General features: G+C 48.3%; 1 protein-coding gene across 1 annotated transcript in view; it reads left to right on the top strand.

The window, feature by feature from the left end:
- The first annotated feature begins 313 nt into the window (after positions 1 to 313).
- TYRO3 (TYRO3 protein tyrosine kinase) overlaps positions 314 to 24291 on the top strand; it is a 39721-nt gene continuing 15743 nt past the window's right edge. Inside the window, exons 1-9 of the mRNA XM_084287097.1 lie at positions 314 to 584; positions 3409 to 3592; positions 5768 to 5868; positions 10052 to 10222; positions 13266 to 13352; positions 17478 to 17593; positions 20068 to 20245; positions 20728 to 20870; positions 22139 to 22283. Of these exons, the coding sequence (XP_084143223.1) occupies positions 494 to 584; positions 3409 to 3592; positions 5768 to 5868; positions 10052 to 10222; positions 13266 to 13352; positions 17478 to 17593; positions 20068 to 20245; positions 20728 to 20870; positions 22139 to 22283 (1216 nt within the window). The 5' untranslated portion in view covers positions 314 to 493. The remainder of the gene's footprint in view (positions 585 to 3408; positions 3593 to 5767; positions 5869 to 10051; positions 10223 to 13265; positions 13353 to 17477; positions 17594 to 20067; positions 20246 to 20727; positions 20871 to 22138; positions 22284 to 24291) is intronic.

The following is a 24291-nucleotide window of genomic DNA, read 5'->3' as shown; positions in this document are numbered from 1 at the left end:
GTGAGGGCTCCTGAGGAGCCGGGGGGGGGGAGATCAGCGACCTCCCGCGTCCCCCCGCCCTGAGGCACCCGGGGCTCGGTGTTGGGGCTCGGTGCTCGGGCTCGGGGCCCCCCCTGCCCGCAGCCCCCCTCGAGGCTCTGCCCGCCCGGGGCCGGGGGCGGCGGCGGGGCGGCGACTTTGTGCTCCGGGGGCCGCTGCTGCATATTCATGAGGTGATGTCAGAGGGGGAGCCCAGCGCGCCGCGGCCGCCCGGCACCGCCATTTCCTGGCCGAGGAGGCGGCGGCGGCGGAGGGACGGGCCCGGCCCAGGAGCCGCCGAGCGGCTGCGCGCCGGCAGGGGGAGACCGCCCGGCACCGGCACCGGGACCGGAGCCCGCAGCCGCTCCGCTCCGCTGCGCTGCTCGCCGCCGGAAAGAAGTTGGAGATTCCCCGCAGCCTCCCGGGGCAGCCCGGCGGAGCCGAGGAGCCGGGGGACGATGGTGGTGCGGGAGCGATGGAGCTGAAGCGGGGCATGGCTCTGCCGCGCCTCCTCTTGCTGGGACTCTGGGCTGCGGCGCTCCGGGACGGCGCCGCCGCCGCGGCAGGTGAGGCGCTGGCGGCCCTCCGGGGACGAAGGGGCTCGGGGTTGGGCTACAGGTGGCCGCGGGGCTCGGCGGCCCCGCTGCGGTGCCGGGCACAGCCGGGAGCTGCACCTCGGGGAGCTGCACCTCGGGGAGCCCCGGGAGCGGGGCAGCGGCCAGGCTCGGTGCCCTGCCCGTGCACGGCAGCAGCGATCCGCTCAGCCCGGGGGCGAGCCGGGCACGGTGCCTTCCCCAGCCCCGCGCCCTCCGAGCCGCGCTGCCCAAGTTGGAGCCCCCCGGGAGGGCTGCGGAGGCCGGGCAGCCTCCCGCCGGCTGCAGCGGGCGGCCAGGCCGGGAGCAGGAGGGGCAGCAAGGCTTCCCGCAGCCCCCTCTGTCCCCGCTCCCCAGATAACTTCGCGGGGTCGCGCTCCCAACCTCCCGAGGTGGCAGGAGCGAGGAGGCGAGACGCGCCGACCCGCTGCCTGTCGCGACAGGCGGTGCGCCCTGCCGCTGTCGGTGCTGCCTGATAAGGAGCGCGATAGAATCGCGTCTCCGAGCGGCCAGCTCACGGCTCGGCTCCTGTGGCTGCTCCGGGGAGGCTTAGGGGAAGCCGCTTGGGCTGGCGAGAGCGTTATCGGGTGGGAAATCGTGAGTGGGAGAGCCCAAGGGGGAAAGGTGGACGTTAAAATCGGTGCTGACCTCCTGTGCGCTTCTTCCAGATACCTACAGGAAGGGATGCCACAGCTAAAGCTGAGTTTTGTCAAAAACTTGTGAATTTATTTAAAAAAAAAAACCCTGGTTTGTGTTTCTTCCCTTCAGTTGATCTTGACAGAAGGCTTATATTAGGCAATGTGGAGAATTACAACTTAGGCTGAACACTCCTGCTGTATATTAATTTCCTCCAGCATTAATTTGTATGGGAACTGAAACCATAAAAGGTCTCTAATGACACTTCATTGTTTAATTTGTGGTTAACTCTTCGGCAGAGCAGTCTGAGGAAAGCCAAGTAGTTTGCCTTTCCATTAAGGCACCTGTAATGAGAGTGTCTGTCAATTTACGTGTGCCTTTAGCAACCTGGCTGCATTAGTTTTCTGTAATACTGAGAGAGCTGCTGTGAAGCTTTCATGTTTTGTTCCAATATTGTGAGTGGTGGAAGGGAGGATGCTTTCTGGCACACACTGGGACGTGTAATTTGTGTTACAGATGAGTTAAGTAATGCAAGATTAGATCATCCTCACCCAAGGTGATTAAATCCTTAGCCCAGCAAACCAGCTGCAGCAACTAACCTAAAACGATCGCCTTACCAGTTTTGCTGTGCCTTTTGTCAATGCGCTGAATTAACAGCAGCAGGCAGAAAGGCAGAAATACCGATCGCTGGACACCAGCTGGGAGCAGGCTGGGGGATCTCATTAGAAACAGGCACGAAGTCTTTCTGCTGGTTCGGGGATGCTCCCGGGGTGCTGGTGGCGGGGGGAGCTGCTGTCCCCACAGGAGGGTGGCGTGTTGGTGAGGGGGAAGCGGCACACCGGGCGTCTCCGTGTCTGGTCACTGCTCAGGCTGTAACAGAGTGCGAGAGCAACAGGGCTGCTTACTTGGTGCTCTGGCTTTCACACGTGATGTTGTGTAGGGTAGTGAGGCGTCCTGTGAGAAGCTGACCGGCCAGTGACCGGGGCGAAGCTGGAATGCACAGTGGTGATACATGGCTGCACCAGAGCAGTGGAGTGATGGAATTGGGGTTTTTGTTTTGTTTTGTTGTGTGTTTTTCCCTAAAATATGCGGAAGCTGCTGCTAGGGCATAATATTAAGCTGGGCAAAACCTGTTCTGGTCTGTCAGTCCTGTGCCACGGCATAGGAAATGGCCACTCTCCCTAACAAAACTAGCTTTACATTTATATTCCACGTTCCTGCTTTCCCACGGTCTCCTTTGATCCTCCGGTTCCTCCTTTATTTGCTGTCTTTCTAAAATGCGCTTGTACAGCTGGCTTCCGTGTTTTCTCATGGTAACACATTCCATAGATTCACTTCTGCTTGAGGGAAACACTCCCCATCCACCCACACGTACAGCAATGCTCCGGGCCGGATTCCGATCGCATCTGTGGCAGTGTGGACCTGAGCAGCTCCCCGGGTGCTGGTCCTGCTGCTTCGGGGTCCTGCTGCTTTGGAGTCGCGGCTCCGTGGCTCTGAGCGCGGCGTGGTCCTTCAGCTGGACCCAGGGAGGCTCGCTGGAGCGCACGCCCACGTCACGCGACAGAAATCTCTGCTCCTCGGCGAGGTGCTGTAGAACAGGCTTTGCTTTCACAGGTTCTGTAAATTGCAGGGAAGCTTTCTGTAACGCAGAGGAACGGTGTGCGCTGAATAACGTGGCATAATTGATTCTTTCTCGTGTCCCAGCTCTTTACAAATGCATACAATGGAGCAAGCGTGATGATTTCTTAGTGGTGCGGGAGCACCGTAGCTGAAATGCGAGAGGGAGGTGTGGTACCATGTTTAGAGCGTGGTCGGCACGGCCAGATCACGGGCACGGTGAATCTCCCAGCCTTTGTGGTGGGCTCTGCCCGGGCACTGCTCTGCAGAAGCTCACCCTGCTGCTCCACAAGCGAGCACGGAGTTGAGAAAAGCCCCCCCGCGCAGACTGAGCCGCCACCACTCTGCAGCTATTGCGATTTCAGAGCTTGCCTGTGATTATTGCTTAGCAGGCACAGGTGGGCAGAGGCGAGGTCCACAGACCCCTCTGCAGCACATGCCATGCCGGTAGGGTGTGTAATTCCAGACCACCGACTTGGAGTAATTTGCTGTACTCCAACCCCCCTTCTTCCGGGGGTGGGGCGGAGTAGTATTTTTCTTTTAGGTATGAAATTTACAGGATCTCCAATCAAATTAAAGGTGTCCCAGGGTCAACCCGTCAAACTAAATTGCAGCCTCGAGGGAATGGAAGATCCCGAGATGTTGTGGATCAAGGACGGAGCAGTGGTGCAAAGCGTAGACCAGGTGTACATTCCAGTAGATGAAGAGCACTGGATCGGCTTCCTCAGGTACAACAGATGCGGAGAAGGAAGAATATCATGGAATCTATTGCACAATTTTCTGCTGTCAGCTATAGCTATGTAACTGCGGTGACCTCTTTGTGGCAGGGTCCTCAGGTCTGCAGTTCAGTGTGTGGCAAAGCCATAACTGAGAGCAGAACTGAAGCCACTGAGGGCTGAGATGGTGCACTAGAGCCGTATTGGTTTTCTGACTACCCTGGTGACAGGTGCTTTGCTAACACTTGTGATGCTTGAGATGCGACTGCAAGGTGAAAGGATATGCTCTTGCCTTGTTTGTTCATCTTGCTCTGCTGCGCAGCAGGAAGACTAAGGTCTGATGTGTAGGTTTTCTCTCTCGTACTCTTTCTGCTCTTTTTCTCTCTTGAGCTGTCAGTCTGCCTGAGGGATGAGGCTTGCTAATTGAAATGAGACTCCCAGGACTCTGTCCCCTTCCCTTCTTTGTGAAGGAGCATTTGGCACCTTAATCCATCCCCGAATTATTTTGCAGAAACTTTCCCTATACGTTTATGCCAAGTTATATCAAGTCTGCCCTGCTCAGGGGCTTAAAAACTCCCTTCTGCAGAGCAGCTCTCTGCCCTTCCTGCAGCAGAAGGTGGATGTCGGTGAGTTCTGGAAGTACCAGGTTAAACAAGACCCAAGGTTCTCCTCTGGCTCTTTATCTACGTATAAAGAGAGCTTGTACAAGCAAGCGTGCCATCGCTGTGAGGGCTCAAAACCATTGGCTGGCTGAGAATCACTCTTCTGTGAGCTCAGGCTTCATCTCCTCTTAGGTCTCTTGGCTTGCCATTGCATGGAGTCTCCTATTCTAGCAACTAGAAGTCTCTGTCGTAGAACTTGTCTGTAATAAATGTTCTGGTAGGAAAAAAATCGGTGCCTAGCAAAACTGTTGCATAACGTTATGTTGTGGAAACAGTTTGTCTTAAATCTATACCATTTACTTCTCCCTGTTCTGCTTTGCCACTGTCAATCTGATCTCTTCTCACGTCTTATTTTTCTCCGCTGAGAACTTCCTGCAGCCCCAGGGCTAAGTTAGGGTGTTAAATCTAGATGTGTCCGTATTTCTCTTTTTCCTTTCTCCTACTAAAGTGATCATTTCTACCACCCGCTGTGTGACTCTCTGCTGCGATCGCTGTGTTTCTGAACATGCGGCTGGATGGGCAGGACAGCTGATTCCTGTTGAAGGTACAGCTCTGAAAATCAGGCTGTAGCGGGACCATTTTGTGCATTTCAGCAAATGGTCTCCCTGTTCAGTCTTCCATCTGAGAAATTCCTCCCCTTCCCCAAGATGGACTGCTAGCCTTAGAAAAGCCATCATCAAACCTGCTGAGGATCTTGCATGACAGCCAACGCATGGCTGTGCATACCAGGGGGGCAGTTAGCACTTGTACATTGGTGGGCACTCAGAGTCACACTGGTGCCTTTGGTAGCTGAGACCTTAGAGTGGTGGAATGAGGAAGAGAATTTATCTGCTGAACCACTCAGTCCCTGCGACTGCTTTCCCTTGCTTGGATGCACCTTCTCAGAAGGAGAGTTGTTGCTGAGCAAGGGAGAATGGAGAATGGTTTGTGGTGTGAGGCCCTGTGCTGGAAGCCAGCATAACCCCTTTGAAATCACCAAGCGAAAGGCCCAAGTAGTTTTGCGGTGCAAAATGCTCTTAGGGTAAGAATACACTAAGCATAGTCAAAATGAGAGGGGAAGTCTTCTGACCCATTTATTCCCATATGAGGCTGTCCTATCACCTAACCAGAGGAAAACATTCGGGCTCATTGGAAGCATGTGATTTGGAGTTTCCCACTAGCTCAGGCGCCGTAGGCTAAGCTGCCACTCTTGAAGACCAGCTAGAGTCACAACTCAGAGTCAAGGAGATGAGCAACCCCTTCCTACTCTCAAAGGACACAAATTACAGGTTTCCTACGAGCACATTTTGGAGGAAGGCTGTTTGCTCTGCTGAGGATTCTTTCCATCCACCCTAGAGAGGAGGCTCCTTTCTCCACTGTTTTGCTGCGTGCTTTGTGCTGGCTGGCTTTGTCTTCCTCTCTAGGGCTGGCAGCATTTCAGTGGGTGTTATCCATGCATCTGGTTTGTCAAACACTGGAGGGTCCTTTGGGGCAAAAACATGCTTAATCCACGTAAAATATCGATGTGGCTTTTGACTTTTTTCAGCTTGAAATCCGTCGAGCGGACAGATTCTGGGAAGTACTGGTGCCAGGTTGAGAACGGGGGGAAGAAGGAAGAATCACAGCAAGTGTGGCTCATAGTGGAAGGTAAGGAGTAGTAGTAGTGCTGGTTTCCTTTCAGCGTTGACCCACGAATATACCGTAGGTGGAAGTGACAGGCCTCTTAGCTCTGAACCTGATAACTGCAGTGAGATCACTATAGGGCAGATAAGAAATGATAGGGGAGTGGCTTCAAGGAAAGGAGCTGTCCGTCTGTTAGCCTTCTGGTTTTATTTTGGCACACTGGGAAGCAAGTGAAAGCTTATTTCATAGAATGGCTTGGGTTAGAGGGGACCTCAAAGATCATCTACTTTCAGTCCCCTTGCCATAGGCAGGGATGCCACCCACTAGACCAGGTTGGCCAAGGCCCCATCCAACCTGGCCTAGAACACCAACAGGGATGGGGCATCCACAGCTTCTCTGGGCAACCCCTTCATGCACACACATTTCCTTCCAGCCCCTCAATCCACTGTTGCTTTGGTATTCATAAAATTACAGGATGGTTTAGGTTGAAAGGGATCATCTGGTCCAACCCTCTTCTCAAGGTAGGGCTACAGCTGTTTCTATGTATTGGGCAAAGTACGGCTTTAGCATGATTTTGAGAGTTTCAGGAGAAGTGTTATACATCGGTGCCTCACAGCCAGGACTGTTCATGTTGCACTGTTTTGCTTAGTCTTGTCTGATAAAGAGGAAATTGTAGGTGGTTGTCCAAAAGTTACCCAAGGCAGAGTGGATTGATGGCTTCTCATTGTCTCTAGTTTCATTTCCCTTGACCCATGATCATTTTAGATCCTCAGAAGCTGGTAGTACTTACATAGTATAATATTGAGTGAGGCAGTTGAGAGGGACAGTGTATTTGCAGCAAGAGCTGGATTTTTGGATGCAATTGGTAATATTTTGGGCCCGAGCTGAATTAGTACTCTTTAAGAGGGGACACGGGTTGTGTGTCTCAGGAGGTGGTATGATTTGGGTGACATTTTTATAGCACAGGTGTCACTCATCCAGAGCCATGGAAATATTTGTAGCAGTCCTCGTGGAAGGAGGAATGCTTACCTTCTGTCTTCCATGAGTTCCAGGGTTTCATCCACCTAAAATTTCAGGTGCAGTTTCATCTGGAGACCACTGTTTACAGCTTAAAATTTTCTTTTGTGCAGGTTTCTATTTCTATTCCAATACCATGGCCCACTCCAGAGGTGGCTGCATTTGCGTGTTGGGTGCATTGGTAGTGATTGGGTAGCTCAGTGTGCTAAGCAATCTGAAAAACAAAGGAGCCCTTCTGGGTAGTGCAGGCAAAAAAATAACAAAGTCACAAAAAACAGCTGCAGCTAGGTAAGGGGGAGTTTTGAGAATGAAGGCCAAAGCTTACAACAGAAGAACCATAAGTTAAAAATGTAACCGGTCATTTTTAAGAGAAAAGCAAGTATGACAGAAGCTAGTTAAACCTGAACTGAGTGTGTAGTCACATGAGATGGGATTCAGTGGGGAAAAAATAAAAATTAACAAGTAGTGATAAGGGGTGGATTAAAAAAAAGCTATCAGCAGTTAGTGTAAGAAAACTAGGGACTACAAAAGCCTATCAGTCCCACTGGCACTGTTATTTCTGTATGTATTTCTTCCCTGGGCACACCAGCTTTGTCTAGAAGTTATTTGTTGTTTTTGTAGCAATTGTTCTCTTTGGCTGAGAGGGGATGTTTACCTTCGTCTCCTGCAGCCCCTGGGAGGTGTTGACACCCTTCAAGTATGCCGTACAATGCAAGCGTAGACTATTGGTATCGAACTCAGAGAGCTAGAATGGATTTCTTTGCTATCGAGTGTCTGTGGCTGGAGATCCAGTTAGGTAGTCTTAACAAGCAGAAGTTGTATCGATGGTATTTGAACTGTGCCTGTGATACCACTAAAATGTTTGATATTATGAAGAACTCTTCAGAATTTACCCCCCAAAAAAATAGACTTTGAAACTCTTTCTGTTTTAGAAACTAGATTCTGGCCTTACCAAGAACATGATAGTGTGTTCAGTGCCTGGAGATGTAATCCAAGAGGCATGCTGTGGAGTGTGACCATCTGAAAATAAGGATTATCTCTCTTACAGAACTTTCCCTCTGAAATTACACCCCTGGCTGTGGGGCTGGCCCTTCTTGTGGCTACAGAGTCAGCACACCAGCCCAACCCACATGGACGTGTCTCCTTAACGTCGTCTGAAAACTGAGCTGTAGAAAAAGGCTGTCCTTGTGGGAAGGATATGGAACAGGGCTTGGAACAGGGAATACACAGGCTCATTTCCCTATTTTGCCACTGCTTTCCTGGCGGTTGGCAGCTCACTGCTTCCGTGGTACATCTGTGAGGTGTGGGTGCTGGCACTTGCCTCTTGCACCAAGAACTAGGAGGGTAAATGTGCCACAGACTGAAAGGTGTCCAGGTAACATCCTGACAAGTTCCTCAGCTGGATGAATCAGCTGCACACCCTGAACTACAAGAGTTTTTAATTGTGGTCTTGTCTGATCTGGTTAGTTGCTCCCAAAGTGAGAAAACCTGCCAAGCTGGGCAGGATCCTCCTGAAAGGTTACCTCGGGTACCATGGCAAAGGGACAACAGGCAGGGATCCAGCTCACGGGTAGAAGAGACGCTGGTATTTTCCCTTTGGGCCTTCCTTAGAAAAGGAGGTCAAAGCAGGTGGAGGTGTCACAGCTGGTATTTGGAAAGTTTGTTCACTTTTACTGTTTAAGTAGGACTGCAATAAAAAAATAAAGCAAAGCATGTAAGCAGAAACCAGTGGTGAATCATGATGGATATACCTGTCCCGAGCGTTAGCCTTTGTACAGATAGGCACTGTCATTCCTGGGTGACCTGTTTCTAGACCTATGTTAGCTTTTTTTCATTTACCTGCCACTCTAAAGGGACAAGAGGCAAGGAAGAGAGGAGGGCACAGAGAAACTGCCACCTAAAAAATACAAACAAGTGACGAGCCCCTCAGTAAAAGACTGAGGATGCCGTTTCCAGTCAGAGTGCAGGGGGAATGTCAAGCTTTAGGCTCCTAAATCCATGTTTCGGCACCAGCCTGCTTTTGGGGGTGCTCAGCATGTGCCATGCCAGCTGGAGCCACTCGGGCCTGTCATCTCTGCGGCCAAGGGCAGTGTGACTGAAGCATGTGAATGCCCAGTATCGCTGGTTCCTCTTTCTGTGAGGTGGTAGATCAGCAGTTTCCCAAACATTTTCTCCAGCTGAGGTTATCTTATTTCTTGTTTTGGCGTAGACAGTCATTGGCAGCTGTGCTTGAGTTTAAAAGGAGCCCAACACTTCTCCAGGCCTTGGTTCCTCCAGCAGTTACCAGAAGTGGGTGTCAACCGGTCTGCATGGTCTGCACGATCAGCACTGATACTGATGGCTGCTGAAACTTTGTGCAACTAGGTGGGAGCACTGAAACCACCAGAGGCTTGGCATTGCCTGTAAGAGGAACCACACGTTTTGATGTGCTGAGCTCCATTAACTCTTACCGGTTGAGAGTAGACCTGAGGTAGCAGCACTGCAGCTCCCTGTGGGTCTGATCCAAGGCCTGTTGCACCAAACAGGAATTTTGCCACTGCAGCAGACAAATACTTATTGAGAGAGCTGTGTCCGCATTAGCTCTGTAACAAATTACCCCTAATTTCAGGGCAGCCTGGTTCTCTCGGTGCCGAGCATGCTGGGCGGCTGCTCCAGTCAATTAGATTGTGCAGAGAGAGTGTAAGTGATCCCTGCCTCTCACCAGGGGAATTCTTTCCTCATTCATGGGTTTGTCACAGCAGCTAGTTCAGCGTGTTTACAAAGTTCAGTTTTTAATGCATGGCAAGAAGTACCTGCAGCCGGGTTAGGTGTCCTTTAAAAGTGGTGGCAGACACGGCTACAGATATTGACTGCTTCCTCTTTAAACCCCAATTTCTCAGCTGAAACGTTGGGCAGATTCTACTGTTTTAGGCTACTTTATAGGGGAGTTTTTGAAGGACACTCAGTGAAATAGTCTTTTCAAAGGCATTTTAGGAAGAAAGCACTCTTTTCTCACTGACTTGTAGTGAGAGCGTGTGGCCATTCACATCCCGAGGTAATCTAGTTTATTTTGTGAATGGCTTGGACAGAGTCAGATTAGGTATAGGGGCAGGACAGATGGGTGTCCAGTGTTGGGCACTGGTATTAGTGGTAACAAACAGAGACAGGAGGAGCCTCTCAAGTTATTATCACTTGTCTGTTGCTTTTCTAGGTGTACCCTACTTTACTGTGGAACCTGAGGATGTATCCGTGTCCCCTAATGCCCCATTTCATATGGCCTGTGCTGCTGTTGGTCCCCCTGAACCAGTGACAATTGTCTGGTGGATGGGAGACTCTAGAGTGGGGCTTCCAGACATCTCCCCCTCCATCCTAAATGTGTCAGGTAAGGCTACTGCCAATGCAGGGGATCACTTTGAGCATCAGAAGTGTGGAGAGCGAGAGCTTTTTTCTGTATGTGCCTAGTGACACTGGGTAGCCACATAGTGTGGGAACAATCTTTGACTGCACCTTGAAAGCTGAGAGACCATGATCACACATGAAGGCAGATCATCTCAAGGGGTGCTTGTAGCCCAGTGTGTTTTTTCGCTGGCTTGAGGCACGCAGGCTTCGCAGAGCTTGGGTGGGGCTGGCACCGTGGCAAAGATGCTACTGGACAGGTGATGCATTGGGTCCCTCTTTTGTTATTCCACCTCATGGGGAGTGTTTATGGCTTCAGCAAATGACTCTCTTGGTGACTTTTGGCTTAGAAACCTAAAAGCATTTGCATGTAACAGATGCCACCTCCTCCTCCCATGCACAGCCACATCCCACACTGCTTTCTGCTCTCTTCCCCTGCTCTGGTCTTGTAGGCTTGCTGGATGCTCTTACCACTAAAACCTGACCACCTCTTGTAATTGTTTGATGCTTTTAGGCCACTTGTATTGGTGCTAAAGTGGGCTGATTGATATTCTCAGAGACTGAGGTTTGTCCCAGAGTGGGTGCTAGCATGTGATGGTAAGACTGCCTTCCCCCCAGCCATCAGCTGGAGACCTCAGGAGGCAGTAGGGGTTTGGGCTTCTCCTCAGCCTGCTTTCAGGGAAGGATGACATACACCTACTGAGAATTGACTGTAGCTATTCCTGTTGTTACCTTGTAAAGGTAACAATTCTAGTTACTTCTCCAACAGCTTTGTGATATTTCTTCTCTTTGCTGCTATTATTCTCAGCAGCTGTGAGTCAAACTTGAACTAGCTAGGTTTTACGACTCAAATTCATCTCTGGGGCCTCTTCCTCAGTGTTAATACAGTTACACCCAGGGGGAGTTTCTTTCTGTAAATCTCTGGCCATTCTTCAAGCTATCCAATTCTATTAAGCCTTCCCTTTAAACCTAATTTGTATGTAAATCAAAACTTGGTTTGTGATTTGCGATGGTTTTATCGTCTGCTCCCTCTCTTACGTAGCCACTGGGTGCTGTTCAAAGTTGGAAATGAAAACTGCTCCCTTATGATAGAATCTGCCAGTTGAAATGAAAACTGAAAAGATGCATAATGGAGAGGGGAAAGACGATAACAAGAAAAAGTCTCCCTTCCCTCCCCTCCTCCCCTGAACTCATCCCACGGTGCCTCGCAAAACTTTCGTCATTGTAGAGCAGTGATGTGGGGGCCTGAAGAAGGGCAGCTGCTCCTAGCGACTCTACAAATAGACTGGTATTATGTATTTTCCTCACCAGCACCTTTGTTTGTCCTTTTCTCTTCCACTCCAGATAGACAGGAGCCCTTGTTGATTAGGGATAATATTGTTCTGAGAATTAAGCTGGGTTGTGTGCAGCTGTTTGTTAGTGACAAGAGGACCTGTGCCTCTCTTGTACATGGCTTCAGCAGGTGCTGAGGGAGCCGAGATGCTCAACCCTGTCTTGCAGGAGAGTGTTCAGCTTTAATGCACTCAGGTGCTGGCATTTCATTTTATTTAATCAGGGGGAAGAACACAAAATTAATAGTTTTCTAGCATGGAAACTCATTTCTGGATAACTTAGAAATTTAACTCCGTAGTGCTCTTTGGGATATTCCTTGGGTGGGTCTCGCAATAGAGAACATGTAGGAGAACATGAGCTGCATGGTCAGATTGCCAAGGCGTGTCAAAAAATATGGTTGGTCAGGCATTCCTAGCTAAAGAAAGTATCAAATCCTGAAGAAAATGGTAAAGTAGTAGCCAGAAAGCAAACCTTTGTTCAGCAAGCAGTCAGTTTGGTAAAAGGGCTATTGTGCTTGGAAAGCAGTGCTGACAATAGTGCTGGACAGCAAGGGGGTCTTGGTTTGTGGTGTACTTCACATTTTCCTCAGGACAGGACTGTGTTTGCTTCTATCTTCTGGGAGCGTCTCATGTGTCAGGCACTCCTCTGCTCTGCTGCCTGCTGTCAGAGTTTTCCTCTGGTTCACTGGGGTGAGTGGATGGAGCCAAAACATTTTACTCTTCCTTTTTATGGCAGTCCCTCCTCTCCTTCAGTACACCTTCTTTGCAGTGCAGTCAATTGCAGGCTCTTGGAAGATGAATTGAAAGGCAAAGGTGGACACTGTGCAAGCTGCTTCGTGCAGTTCTGAGAGACCTTTTGCCTCCTAGACTGCATGCTCATAGTGGGCCAACCCTTAACTTTTATCAGATAGAGCCCTATAAGGCAGCAGAGTGAAAACAGATGCTGGCTACACCTCTCCAGGCAGCTTTGCAAAGGTGTCCAAGTCACGATTGATTAACAATGCCAATGTGCACCTTGGAGCAGCAGGGCATCAGTATGATGCCATATTCAGGCCCTTCAGAGGGACAGATGCTTGTGAAAGTGAGGGTGCATAGCTGTCCCTTGTATTGAGTCACCCTGGAGAGTGCCTCAGCGTAGCTGCAGTAGCAGTTTGCTTTCATCTCCTTTGCTTGTCTCCAAAAGTTGGATGGAAGGTGAGGGACAGGTGGGCATTAGCTCCAAGTCTGCAGCATTTGGTTGGAAGTCTGCTTGCTTGGGCTCCCAGCCCAGTTAGCAGGTGGCTGTGCTTCAGGTTACAGAGGTGCTCAGGTGGCAAGCTGAGCTGCAGGGTGCTGATGGGTTGTACAAACCTGTGGTTCTCCACCATCCTTGCTCCAAGGAAGCGTGCCAGCATGCGAGAAAGGGACATCTCCGAACTGAGTGCTGTGATCTGCTGTTCTGCCAGGTTCATCCTTCTTTTTCAGTGCTTTCTCAAGCTCCAAGGGAAGCTCTTCTACATTGCCACACACTCTCCATTAAAAATGTGGTTGGCACATTAATTACATTGAAATCCACGTGCCTTTGATTGGCACCCAGCTCAGCCCTCCAACTGCCTGTGCAGCATGAGCTGGATGTCACGCAATTGAAATTCTGCCGACGGTTGGAGCTGGATTATATAGCTGTTTGTGTTTCCTTTCCTTTTCTTGGCCAACCTCCAGGTATTAATCAAAGCACAGTGTTCTCCTGCGAAGCTCACAACGTAAAGGGATTGTCTTCATCTCGGACAGCCACTGTTCAAATTAAAGGTGAGAGAATGGGCACGGGAGATGGGTTTGCTCTGTGGGGAGGGAAGGAAGGGCTCCCTAATGCAAGGGGCTGTCTCGAAGCTGCCAGCAAGCAGCACTGGCTGGAGCTGCCAGCAGCTGAAATAATGCTTTGTGCTCTTCTGGCAACTCCTGCTTGCTGTGCGGGGCTGTATCCCAGGCTGCTGGAAATAAAACGCATCTGATACAGGAATGGAAACATGATGTCAAATAGCAGTTTCTCCTTGAAATGTAGAGAGTTGGAGCACTCAAATTGTTCGTGAGAGATGTAGCTGGATATCATCTAAACCAAAGCTGGGGAAATCTTTCCTGCTTGGAGATGGATGGGTCTTGTTAGAGCTAAAGAGCCCATTATTTCTGCTCGCTTCTGTTGGCGTCACATTAGATGCTGAAAAAAGGAAAGGAAGGCAATCACCAGTGGCTAGTAAAACCTATTCATCTACACTGTTCTTTATGGATTTTATTTTTTTGTTCTTTCCCCTTTTGAAACTTGTTCAAAACAATCCCTAGCACTTGCATGGGCAGCTGCTGTTTGGAGTCCCTAAGCTGCTGCCACATTTCTTCTGTGCATCCAGGCGACTGAAACAGGGGGGTAATCGGAGCAGTCAGCTCTTCCCCTCCTCTACATGTTGGGATGCTTCTGCATTTGAATTTTTAGTCGTGCTTTAATGCGCATTAAATGATATAATTATCAGTTCCAGGAAAGAGACGTGTCACAAAAATAATTTGTTGCAAGCAGTAGCTTATTGCTCAGCCTGAATAAGAGCAAACATTTATGTCTATATCAAATTCAGAATTGTATTAGCTAGTATAAGGTATAGCTTAAAACCCAGCTGTAGATCTACCATTCCTACAGTGTGTTTTTCTTCAGGACAAATGTTGTGGTTACTGCTATGCCAAGAATGCAGTGTGCTGGACTAGTAAGATTTACAACTTAATTTAAAAACATTTGGAGTTGTTGCCTTAAAGGCTTGTCTACGCAGGTGAATTAGTTATTGTGGAATATATCTTGTATGGATATTTTTATCCTGGGATAGAGTTTAGTTCGCAAAGCTATTAAGCTTTAAAAATTGCATAAAGCCATAATTTGAGATAATGTTTGGCATGAACAAGCTTTTTTTTCTTCTTTTTTGATGTTAACACATTTTTAATCATTAATAAGATGACAGGATAAAGGCCTCACAGTTCTCATATTTCCCAGCAATTACATTTTGCCAAAAGTCCTCCAAATGCTTCAGGGGCAATCTGTCAGGTAATGAATCCACACAACCTGTCTGTGAAGGACATACCACCAGCATACGCCTCTGTGTGCGCACACGCTTTTGAGCTGAGGAAAGTGAATTTAAGTGATTTGGCAGACGTTTCACCAGTATGTGACATCTTCTGTAGATATGAAAACAGCTTTTAAATGTCGAGTCCAGAGCAGTAGTCCTATTGGTTCGAACTGTAATACCTCAAAGATAATGTTTTAAAAATTAGTTATGAGCTTAGGGAAGCGATGAGGCTCTTTTAAATAGAAAAAAAAAAAAAAAAAAAAGCCTTTAAGGTCCAGTACAACCTCTGTCAAAGCTCAGGCAAAGCTTCCCAGTAAGAGCATCAGCAGGAACAGGAGCAGACGGTGATAATGTTCATTTAGTCCTTGATCCTATAGACGTGGAATTGAATGAAATGACTCCTGGGAGCAGTTGTCTGTACGTGCGTGGTCAGGGCCTTCCTCTCTTGCACAGATCCATCTGCTAATGAGGAGACTAAAGTCTTTCTACAATTTATTAAACAATTTGTTTCTTCTGTGTTTTCAGAGGCAAATGTTTTTGCTAGGGCATTTACAAACTGTTAGCATTTCTTCTTCTTTGCTGCTGTTGTTGTTCATTATCTATTCTCTGTAGTGCCCACAATGTGCTGGGTGTACTCCAAGCAGAAAATTACTGTTATTGTAGCCCACAGTCCCCAGCGGTGTACAAAGCCCCATTGTTCCAGGCACTCTGCAAACACAGAGGAAGTTAACTCACGTTATCTTAACACTTAAGCTGCTGTTTTCAGACTGGCTTTGCTCTCCTCTCCTTCGTGTGTGCAGCTGAGACTTTGTGGGTTACATCCTGTGTTTCACAGCACAGCAGAAACCACAGCCACTCTGTTTTTTTTTCCAAAAAAAACAGAGTGGCTTGTGATGGGGAAGTGCATCCATCCCTCCTGCCTATTGCAGAAATAGGGGAAGGTGCTGGTCTCTTCCGTGCCTGTTTCCATCACTGCTTGGATATCTGAGCAGCTGATTATTCTTGCTGGTGTTACAGCCCATGCCTCCTTTGGGTAAACAATCCAGTGTTGAAAATAACATCGCTGAAACCAAAAGTTATGGGAACGTTAGCTAAATAAAGACTTCAGGGCAATGTTTGGGTGATATCCAAGCAAGCAAAAAACAGCCTTCTTTTCTCCTCAAAGAGCTTATGAACCTGAATGTCCAAGATCAAAAGGGAGAGAAACCAAGACATGGAAGAATCTAAGGTAACTCGCAAAGAATTCATTGCCCATCTTGTGTCCCAGCCCCATGCTCTGCCACCCCACGTGTGCATGCACACCCATGTGTGCACTGTTCTTGCCTGGGTGGCAGCCCCCTGCCCTTGGATCCTAGTAACTAGTTACTGGTCTGCAAAGGCTTTATAGGGTTAATCTGTGGTATCAACTATTGCCTGCCCCATCCTCTCCTCAAGGCTCTTTGGAGAGCCTGGGAATGGGCTTGGGTCTAAGCATTTCTCCTGTGAGGTGGCCCCATGTGGAGGAGATGCTGAGGCTGTTCTCAGCATGGTGAGAGATGTAGGAGCTCTCTGGCAGAGTAGGAGCTGCAGCTGGAGGAGTCCTGGTTTGCAATTACTTTTCCACTTCTTCTTTTCACTGAATATAACCCAGGAGAGGTGGAAAATTTGATCTTTATGTAGAACCTTGTCCTGAGTCCCCTTGGGTTTTTGAAAGAGGGCTCCTGAAGGTACAATTTGTTGAGGAGCAATAGAAAAGAATTTCTCAGTACAGCAGCTGTGATTTTAAGAGAGGCTCAAAAGGTCGGAGGAGAGGTTGGTGTCTATGAAACTGGTAGTTTTTCAGGAGTGAGATGCTTAAATTAAAACAGACTCAGGAGTGAAAAAGAGATGATGAGGAATATATCAGGAAGAATATGAAGTAACTGCGTGAAATTACACTGGGAGAAAAAGAGAAGGCAAATGGAAGTATTGAGCATTATAAAAGGGAGCTGATGAGCTTTTGTTGACGCAAGGAAATCCTAGAGGCCCCTGCACTGATGGAGGTGTCTGGCCAGAGCGAGCAGAAGAGCCGTGCTCTGGTGCTGCTGTGTGATGGTAGGGAGCACAAACATCTGATTAAATGCCTGTCTGAGAACCCTGATTTCGTTCCTGGCTCAGCCATTAATTGGTAGTGTGGTGCCAGCCACATGATAGGCGCTCCCTTTGCCTCGAAGTGCCTCTCTGTCAAACAGAGTGCCGTTGAGTGTATTAACTCCGAGGCTGGAGGAGCATGGTTTTCCATCCAGGCCCTGTCCCTGGGCGCAGCAGGAGGCTCAGTGGCAGGCACCTGGAGGCGGCACTGTCACGGCACCGAGCAGGTTGCTGCAACCCCGACTGCAGGGTATTGGGGTCATGCAGCAACACACCCTTCTGCTGCTGCTGGAAGAGCTGGTTTGGGGCCGGACTGAGAGCTTGGGGGAGGGATTTTCAAGGCCTGATTTGGTTCACAATGCAAGTCCACAGGCAGTTGTGTAATCAGGGCTGGGTCATGCTTTGCAATGGAGGGGGCAGGGGAGAGGGCCGCATAGTGCAGGTGTGAGCATCACCCACTGGTGCTGCCATCAAAGAGGTCAACCGCTGCTTCTGTGCATCGAGCAAGGGTGCTGGACTATTAAAGAATGGATGAGAATAGCCTGTTCAACGCTAAGATAATAGATTAATTCACAACACTCAGCGATGCTCTAAAGATGTGATATTGTACCGTTTCTGCCAGCAATTTCATTGCATAATTTCTAGCCTCAAGCCTCTGCGCATTTCCATGTGAATACCTGCTCAGTTCTGTGTATGCTGAAAAGTGCCTTTGTTTCCTTCACAGCCATGCCTCTCCCGCCTCTCAATGTGACTGTGAGCCAAGTCACCAGCAGCAACGCCAGCGTGGTCTGGGTGCCGGGGTTTGATGGCCGCGCTCCTCTCCACTCTTGCACTCTTCAGGTACGGCCTCTCTGCACCGTCCCCTCTGAGTTTTGTCCCCTGCCCTGCGTGAAGAGTGGGACTCCTCGGAGCCACCTCCCCGAGGAGCTTGCAGGGCATGGGATAGTACAGGAAAAGAGGCAGATGGGGGAGGCAGGTGACAGGCTGGGCTTTTTTTAGACAAAGCTAGGCATGTTTTAGAGTACTATTAAGCACTACCTCTTATTCTTGATTAGCCTGGTGTCAAAGACCACTTCTGCCAAGGAAATCAAGGGTGAAGGGTGCTGTTATCAGAGATCTCCAGCTGGTGCTGAGTGCTCAAGACCTTTTTAAAATGGGACCACACCTGTTAGCTTCATGGAAACAATGGTACGAGCCTAACTTTGGGCAAAGTTAGTTATGCACGTAACTGTAAAATCTGATCAAACAGTAACCGAGTGGGCGAGAGAAGCGGTGGTTTCTTGAGCAAGTGTGCAAACACAGCTAGGCACGTTCCCCATGGTTTATCTGTCAATATAAAGGGTGGGCCCCTTTGCTTTCCCCACCTGACTGCAGCAGTAATATGAGCTGGAAAGGAATTTCTGTGGGGTGTTGCCAACTATGTAGAGGAGGAAGGATTTACAAACGCAAGGTATGCTGGAAGCAGTCTGGCTAATTTCCTTACAGTCAGTCCTCTTTCATTTGGGGAGGTGGAGAGGAAACCAGAGATTTCGTGCTCTGATGTTAAGTAAAAGAAACCATCCTTCTGATTTAACTCCCTGGCAGAAAGAATGCTTGAATATAGCTGGCCCCTGTCTCTGGTTTTTGTTGCTGCTTCTGTTCTTGTTCACAGCTGAAAATGGCTTTCTTCCTCTCTTTTACAATACTGAGCTAGCTCCAATTGGAACAGCCTATTCCCTCTGGTTTGCATGCTCATCAGCTTCAGCAGTGCTAATCACCCCGGGTTTTGAGTTCCTCCTCGCACTTTTGGCAGGGGTGTGAGGGGACAAGGACATATGGAAAAGAGGCTGAATCAGAGCGGCTTGGTTTCTGTCCACTCAGCAGTCTCCCACCCTCCGCTCAGCCTTGCAGACTTTTCCTGTTCTTCTGAGGACAAAGTCGCTGCATCTGGATCTGGGAGCAGGTTAACTTGGCGGTCGTTCTCTGCTGACAGAGAGCTGCCATCCCTCTAAGGGTCTTCGGGGGCAGAAATGCCACAGTTCATCTTCCCTCCCTCTCCCATGGCTCTGATTCTGTGAGAGCCACTGACCCACATTTCCATGTGAAAATGCACACGCTCCTGGCTCCCAGTGAGGGAGCGATTGTCCTTCTGCTGGGAACCTTGTGGGGAGGGGAGGGGGCGGGCGGGCAAGACTTGGCCCTGGTTTTCTGGCACTCTGACATTGCAGCGGGTGCCCTGAGAGCACCCTGTTCAGACAGGCAGATTGCTTCTGGAGGGATGGGGCAGGAAACTGACGTACTCGCACACTGTTAACACAAGCCGTGCTCCAGGGAATAAAGGGGGCAGATGCAAGACCCCCTGCTCTTCCGACTAGAGAACAGAAACACATCATCAGCTCGACAGGGTTTTGCACAAAGGTCTGATTGTTTTTCCCGTGCTTTGGAGGACACTGATAATGACAACAATATGCTTTTCTATTAAGGAAACGTGAGAACCATTCTTTTTATCAACCAAATAAAGCAGTGGGCCAAAAGTGTGTTTAGGAATAAGTGGAAGGGCAGGGAGGAAAAACTGCTATAATCTTAGAGAATGAAAAGTCCCCATGAGTGTTTTGCTTTCATCAGTGTATCTTGCTTTTACTCCTAGCTTGCTGTTTTGTATGCACTTGAGGAGACAGGCTGAGCCCAGGAGCTGTGCAGAGATTTCTGCTATTGTCAGTACAAAAGCAAGTGGGAGCATTGAACCTGTCTGTGCATTAAAAGCATACTGATACCAGATTTAAATTAACACCCATGTTGCTTAGAAGTTCTGAACCTGGGGGAGTGGGGAAGAGAGGGGCTTCAGGAGTGATAAAACTCATTGTTTGATTTGAAACAGTTCAGTTGAACCAAGCCAGCAGTGTCTGCCATGTCTCTAATCAATGACAAGAATGAAAATCTACAAATTTCTGAAAAAGGACTCAAGGAAGAAGTGACACAAGGCAACAGGGAAGTTGATTAACAGTTTTCATTGCCCAAACTTAGACAGCTCAGAAGCAAGCTGCTGGCACCCAAAGCAACAAGCGCTTTTAGTTTTCTCTAAAGGAAATAAAATTCTGTGGTTGATTATTATTTAACATAGGAAATGAATTAAAATGTGGAATTGCTGGTGGAAAAACACTGTTGCTACAGCTAGGAGTGATGTTACTTAACCAAATAAAGGCATGGCTCATGATTCTTATTTGACAGCTCCCTTTCCAGTATTTTGAATGTTGCTGATATCATATCTGTATCCCTATGGAACTGTTTTTCATATGCTTATGGTAACAGACTGCTCTGTTTCATGCTTGGCACAGGTAGCTGAGTCACCAGATGGCCAGGAGGTTTCCACTGAAGTTGCCCCCGTGCCTCCCTTTGCCTATGGTGTGCAAGGTCTGAAGCACTCCACCAACTACAGCGTTCGCGTGCAGTGCAGCAATGAGATGGGCAGCTCTCCTTTCACAGACAGGGTTTACTTCCAGACCCTGGAGCTTGGTAAGCAAATAGCAGCCACGTTCTGAAGATAGTTCTCAAACTGAAAAGGAGAAGAGGATAAACTTGACCAAAGTCCTTGCTAATTCCAAAATGCAAGGGAGGTTATGCCGTCAGATTTCTTCTCTGCTCTAAGGGCCTCTTAACATAAAATAGTAATACATAGTCAAATGTGTTTAACAGCTGTGATATGTGAGAAACAAGTTGATTCAGCCACAGGGCACCTGCATTCTGGGAATGTGTCCCACTGGCTCCCTGAGGTCCTTGGGGTTTCAGAGAAAAACAAGAGACAGTGACTAACCTTATCTTCTCCACTTGAAGCCACCATACTGCTTGGTGGCTTACAGAAATGGTTTCACTCCTCACGTGCTCTCTTCTGACTGATCTCAGGAAAGAGGGTGAAGCTGTCTTGTCAGAGATTTTTTTCAGTGTGGATAGTGCCTGAATTTCCTGCACAGTGACTGTATTCTCTCCTCTGCCTTCAGCTCCAAGCAGCACCCCACAAAATATCCATGTTATCCAAAGAGATCCTGGCTTGGTTTTGGAGTGGGAAGGTGTGGCTCCAGATGTGCTAAAAGAAAATGTCTTGGGATACAGGCTGGAGTGGATTCAGGATAACATCACTCAGGTAACAGATCCAGAGGGGAGCTGAGCCATTGGGCACAGAGTTGGAGAATGGTCAGATTGCATTTTCTGGACACTAGGGTGCCTCATCCCTTATCCAGACCAGGAGAATAGTTTGCTGTCATTGCTTTTCTATAAACAGATCTATTCTGATTTGTAGCAATAGTAACACCTCAATATTTGAGACCTGTTAGTGCAAAATTCCTTTGCTTGAATGCTTGTATGTACACAGATCACTTCCCTGATGCTCCTTGTAGAACAAGAACAACTGTGAGGGGATTTGGTTCATCTCTGCCTCTTTCTAGTTCTGTCCCAAAAGCAGCTCAGACAGTGCAGGATCTCTCTCCTGTGACTGGACTTGATTTTTCAAATCCTAGCAGCAGAGGTGTACTTAACAAGTGGATGAGTTGTACTGTAAATTACAAAAAGAAGGTTGCAGTTTCATTTACAAGGTGTAGAGAGTTGAAAGGACCCTGTCAGGGTAGAAGGCCTTTCATTTGATTCTCAGCGTTGACCTTTCCCAGGTATCTGCCTTTGAAGTTCACAGCATTTCTTACGGTTTCTTGTTTCTTAATATGCATTTCACCAGCATCATTAATGATGAGTAAGCCTGTAATAACAGAGAGCTAGAGGGAAAAGAGACTTATTTCCTTTTTTATGATCCATTTCATGCTAGGTCAGTGTCACTGACTTTCTAAGTAGTAATATTGTGAATCCCTATTTAATTTACATTGTGTAAGCAGTGGCAGCCAAGTCTTTGTGTCTTTACTGCAAATGATCTGTAAGAAGATCCCCAAAATTGCTGCAAATATGTTGGCCTTGTCTTCCTAAGTGAAAACTGGCCATAAAATTTAGTTGCAATTTGGAATTTGGTTAACAAGGCAAACCAGACAAGACTCCTCTGAATTAAAATTGTCAGATGCTTTGCAGCGTGATAGTGCATCTTTGTGTCTAAAACAGATGAAAGAATTTTGTCTTTTAACAGGAGAAAATAACATTTCTATGGCAACTTTCATAGAAAGATCTCAAAGAACAGAATCATTAAACCTGCTGTCTTTCTTACACCCTGAGAAGCTGTTAGCATTTTTTGAGAAGAGAAACCCAAGATGATACCCTAAGTTAGGGGCAAAACTGAGGCTGGAACAGAGGAATCACAGCTCCCAACCCTTATGCGTTGGTGCTGCACAGCAGTGATTTGTTTTGAAGGTGACATTTTAGATGTTTTAGCTCCCTTTTCAGGCAGCTTACAGCTCGTTACTGTTTACTCTCAAGGGGGAGATGATTGTGCAGGACACAAAAGCGAACCTCACAACATGGAACCCTCTCAAAGACCTGATCATCAGGGTGTGCGTGCTGAACTCTGCCGGCTGCGGGCCATGGAGTGACTTCTTCCTGCTCGAAGCCCAGGAGGTCATGGGTGAGTGTCCTCTGCACCCCTTTGCGTGGGAGGAGAGAAGTGACTGGGACTGCTGTGACCTCTCTGACACCTGTCCTTTTGGTACTAATGGCTGGCTGAGCCTCGTGACTTTGTACCACAGCACATTTTATCAAGCAGAATGGAATTAAATAACATTTAAGGAGCAGGAATAAGCAAAACGGCTTCTGGCTGCTGCTCTGTCTCTTTTAAAGGCAGGGCACGGGGAGTCATAATAGCAAAAGTGCAAATCTCTTTGGTTTAATTTGAGGCCATTCCAGACTTGTTTAAGTTGAGCCTGAATTAAACTATGGCTGCATAGCTTTTTTGTGGCGACTTTACTGAATGTGTTTATGTTAAACCCGCGTGGTGCTTACCATGGAAAGACTGAGCTACTGATAAAAGAGGGAGGTAATGGTACAGCAGCCACGCTGGATGGCCTGGGCCCTGTGCAAAGGGTGTGTTGGGAACAAAGAGCATGCAAGATGCAAGTGCAGAGTGCATTCCTAGTGGTAAAGGGCAGGTTGGCTCATACATCACTGCTGATTTGCTTGTCACTTGCATTTCGCAGTGAGTGAGAAATAGGAGTCAGGCTATGGAGAAGGGCAGGACAGTGTGCAGGGGAGACACGTTGTGTTCTGTTTCCAGCTCCTGGTGCGGGCTAAGACATCGGTCTGTAATCTCTGGTGCTGACCCACGTGCTGCTGCTTTCTTCCCAACCCATGTATCTTTTGGGCAATCATATGGACATGGATCCCTCTGGGCAGAGGAATGGCAGGGGGAACTGGAGTGGGGCTCCTAGGCAGGCAAGAGCTGAGGGAGCGGGGCAGAGTAGCTAGGGGAGGAGAACTGCAGCCCCACTTGATACTGGCTTTAATGTGCAGGTTATTCAAAGGCCCCTTGGCAGCCCGGTTCTCATGATGAAGGCAGTACTCAAGGGTGTGTGTGAACACACTCACTGTGGAATTGGATTATTGAATTATTCAAAGAAGAATGAATGGGTGCAGAGGTCCAGGGCTGGCTCTACTAGAGGTTAGGCATCTGCTCCATCATGTTTCTTCTGCTGTTGTCTTCTGTGGCAGCCAAATATAGAGAAAAGTACCTGAAAGGACTAGAAAATCCCTCCAGAAAGTAGCCAGCACCGGCAAGAAACCCCAGGGAATGTACAGGATTTGCATTTTACATGAGGCTGGAATGGGATAATCCTGAAAGCACAAAATGTTTGCTTGTTTTTATTTACCAAACCACTTCAAAAAAAAAAAAAAAAAAAGTAGCGTCAGGAGTGGTGCATGTTTTGGCCAAGTGCTGTCTGAAAACACATAATTTGTTCACAAGCATAACAGCCTGGAAATAAAGGTTCACTGTGGAAAAGCTGACAGGCCGTTTAAACGGCAGAGCTGCAGAAAGACTGCAGTTTTGTTTCAGGCCTGGTAGAAAATATAAGTTGCTTCCTTTCCTAAAATAGCAAGCCTGGCACTGGTTGCTTTCTGTGAGAAATGCCAGGGGTGGTTTCTGACCAGCTCCCAGTGCGGCAGTAGGGATGACTAAGCTTGTATAAACTTTAAGGCGTATTTGTCATCACAGCGAGCTAGTAGGAGCTCCACCCTGCCTATGCAGAGATCTTGTGCACTATTAACAAAGGTTGTTTTAATATGTTCAGAAGCATCCTCTGTAGAAACCTGTTTCATTGCGGCAAGGAATAGGGTGGTCTAATAGCATTTTTTCTCTCTGTAATCTTCATGATGATAAGCAGGAGAGGTCTCCTGGATTGTTTTTTTTTGTACACCTTTGCAATAAAAGACCTACTACAGAAATAAAAAGCGTTCTTATCATCAAAGGGCTCCTAAACACTCATTTAAGCTCATCTGGCACTAGCATCTTCTGTCTGCCTTGTGCAGTTGTAAGGCATATGCTGCTCGGAAGAGGGGAGAGCAGGAGCTTTGAGAGCGGCAGAGCCGGGGGAGGAGAGGCAGCTTGATCTTCTCTTGGGCTGCAGCCATCCTCCTTAGCT

Source organism: Netta rufina, assembly GCF_964035555.1.
Source record: "Netta rufina genome assembly, chromosome: 5".
Lineage (NCBI taxonomy): Eukaryota > Metazoa > Chordata > Aves > Anseriformes > Anatidae > Netta > Netta rufina.
The sequence above is the reverse complement of the archived record's forward strand: the minus strand, read 5'-3'. Positions and strand labels throughout refer to the sequence as shown.